This window comes from Cyprinodon variegatus, unplaced genomic scaffold (assembly GCF_000732505.1).
Source record: "Cyprinodon variegatus isolate N-32 unplaced genomic scaffold, C_variegatus-1.0 Scaffold149, whole genome shotgun sequence".
Classification (NCBI taxonomy): domain Eukaryota; kingdom Metazoa; phylum Chordata; class Actinopteri; order Cyprinodontiformes; family Cyprinodontidae; genus Cyprinodon; species Cyprinodon variegatus.
Window position 1 is genome coordinate 1100534 of NW_015150602.1, and position 3087 is coordinate 1103620.

The window sequence follows — 3087 nt, forward strand, 5'->3', positions numbered from 1 at the left end:
TGGAATAATAGAAAAGGCTTGATCAAGTGATATTTCTCCAACGGAGAAAAGTACTAAACTGCATCCGCTATGAAAAAAAACTGACAAATTTCTTAATGGCCAAAGATTAAATATAAAGTGTAAATAAATATGGACTAAAGAAAAGTTATTCCTATGAGATTTTAAATATCAGAGATTTTAGAGTCAGGCTGATATATTCTAATACTCATTATTTTGCTGATAACTGCTAAATTGGAGGAAAACCATGTTTAAAGTGTGAACAACATGCAAGCATATTGTTTGAGAGAAGCTTGTAAAATGTGTCTGAATTGCAAAATGCAACAATTGAATTTAGGAAGTTTCTCTGAAACTAGCCTGGGACATTTTCATGGTTCGTTCCTGTTTAAAGAGCCGTTAGTTGCTCAGTAATGGTTTTCAAAGGGTGGTTGGAGGATCGGCCCAAAAACCCAATAAGCCTATTTGCTAAATCGCCAACTTTTTTATTAAATGTGTCTTAATTATTGAGAATGTTAACATTTATTTCGCCATAGGGGCTATTGTAAGATTGCTAAACATTAGGAGCATTTTATGCATTATTTCAAGCATAAAGCGTCTCTGACTGCATCTTCAAACTAACAATGTGTCTCCTGCAGGTTTCAGTGATGGATCTCGGGAAAAGAAGTGCAACATTTGCTCGCAGATTTTCACCAAAGAGAGCAAACTGCAGAAGCATCTCCGTGAACATGAGCTTAACGATAAGGTAGGTGTAGGAGACATTTACCTTATTTGACTCTATTTATCTCCAGCCAGGAGAAGCAAACTGTTTTCTACTGTGCTTATTTAGGTGTTATGTTAGTTTATTTTATTCTTAACGGAATTGGAAAGACTTTGAATAAGGAAAATAAATGACTTTAACAATAAATCCAAAGAACACATGCCTATTCTTGATTTAGCTCATTTAAGGCCAAATCCTACTGGCAGAGAAAAAAACCAGTAGCCTAAAATCTAAGATTTTCCAGTAGGAACCGTTCAGGATCACCTGAAAAAGCAAGAAAGCTAATTGCTTTGCTTTCAGCATGTGGTTTGAGTATTTTTTTCTAGTTGTAGTTGTTTATTTTATTAATTTATTTGCCTTCAGCCAGGTTTTCACAACTTAAATTTGCAGAAAACATTTAATCATACACAGGTTTCCTCTGGTATGTAACCTATTTAGGGCTGAAACAATTAATTGGATTAATCATGAGTGATCGATTATTGTAATAATTTTCTATTTTTCTATTTTCGATCCTGTCTTAGTAGTCGATTAATTGTAAATGGTGTATAGAGACTGTAAAAGATGCTTTTAGCTGACAGAACAACCCACTTAGAACAGTAATTATATTAAAAGTGTAAAAAAATATATTAACATTTAGCATTTAAGATAAAAAAAATAAATAAATAAATTTTCATCCATCAATATGTTAAATCCAGAACTCCTCAAATTTAAACATTTTAGTTTCACCTGGTTTAATTTTGTGAAAATTCTTTAAGGAACCTTTTGCAATCCGATTATTAATCGAAAAACTAAAGTTTTTGACAGATTAATAGATTTGCAAATAAATCGTTAGTCGCAGCCTTAAATCTATTACCGTATTATTCCTGAGCGCAATGTTGTTCCTCCTTGAACCCAATAAACCGCGATACATGAATTTGTTATGATTTTATTTTATACAATTAAAAAAAATCCTAAACTTTTCTCAACAGTGTTTAAAATTCCAATCTACATTTGGATATTTGAGAATAGAAAATTTCAAGCTTCACATATAATACTAGCTAAGAAAAATGATTCATTCTTTAAAAGAAAAAATTAAAAATTGTCCACTGTTTTATGCTTTGGTATTCAGCCTCTATAGAATCGCCTTTAACCTGCAACAAAAGGTATAGTTCCATTAGTTCTTTTGGATTCTTTTTCTAATATTACATCTGTTATGATCTTTTCCCGTCACAGCTTTTGTGAAATCCAGCCTGTATTATCTAACAAACATTATCATTGTTCAGAAGGCACTTAGAGGATCGGTGGTGCTCCTCATGCTGCTTATTGAAAATGTCTGTATAGGCTGAGTTTGAGCTGATAACCAAGACTCCATGCAGGGCTGCTGGAGAGTTGGCTGCATACAGAGGAGGAATTGAGAAGCTCTGCATGGGAACTATACAACAGACCCAGCAGATGTGCAATATGTGTGGATGCCTGCCTTATCTGTGGCTATAGGTTTGCTATAGGGTGGGGGGTTACTGTGTTTATAGCTTTCACCTCCTTGGCTGTATTTAGACTTGAGCAACATTGTAGCATATCGGTGACAGTTAACCTAAAAAAACATAATTTAATCTATTTGTATATTAAACAAATAGCAGCTTTTATTTGCATTTATTGTTATTTCATGAAATAACTATAATTGATTACATCTTACAAGCAACTCTGACCTGTAGAAGCAGGCAATAACTTGGACTAAATGCTGTGTGGCATCGTGAAGCAGGCTGTAAGAAGCAGAAACTGGATAGAGTACTTCCCCTTTTTAGAGGCTTTTGGACTCCAGCAAACCGGCAGTGAGGCGTTCTATATAAAAGAGGAAAAACTAGAGCCTTGGTGATCCAAGGGTCAAAATTAATCCAAGAGGGCATCAGCAGCTCATCTAGGAGGGCATGACATTTCTCAGAAAAACATAAAGCATTGCCAACCTCGCTTGCATCAGATAAGATGGATAATTAATGAAGTTACCAGATCATGATGATCAAACACGGAGGCCACAAGACCTCCCAGATGCTGCTGGGGAAATATTCCCAAAACACGTTAAAAACATTTATATTACATTTGGCTCCCAAAAAACTTCATCAGAGCAGGGGTTTGCTTCCTGGAGACGTTTTAACATTACTGCTTTGAAACTCAGACTTTTAATTTAAGACATTCTGAAGTCTTTTATTCTGACTTTGTTGGGGGGATATTTTATATTTTCATTTGTTTTTGTTTTTTTGATTTTAACTGTGGTGTGTATTTGAACTATTCCACTTGTCCTCTACTTTTTTGTGTCTTCCTCAATAAAGGACATGTTCTATTGTATTCTATTCTCCTCT

General features: G+C 34.4%; 1 protein-coding gene across 3 annotated transcripts in view; it reads left to right on the plus strand.

Moving 5' to 3' along the window:
• znf236 (zinc finger protein 236) overlaps window positions 1-3087 on the plus strand; it is a 107738-nt gene that overhangs the window by 6103 nt on the left and 98548 nt on the right. For all 3 annotated transcript variants that reach the window (XM_015377202.1, XM_015377204.1, XM_015377205.1), the window contains exon 2: window positions 633-739. In XM_015377202.1, the coding sequence (XP_015232688.1) occupies window positions 633-739 (107 nt within the window). The remainder of the gene's footprint in view (window positions 1-632; window positions 740-3087) is intronic.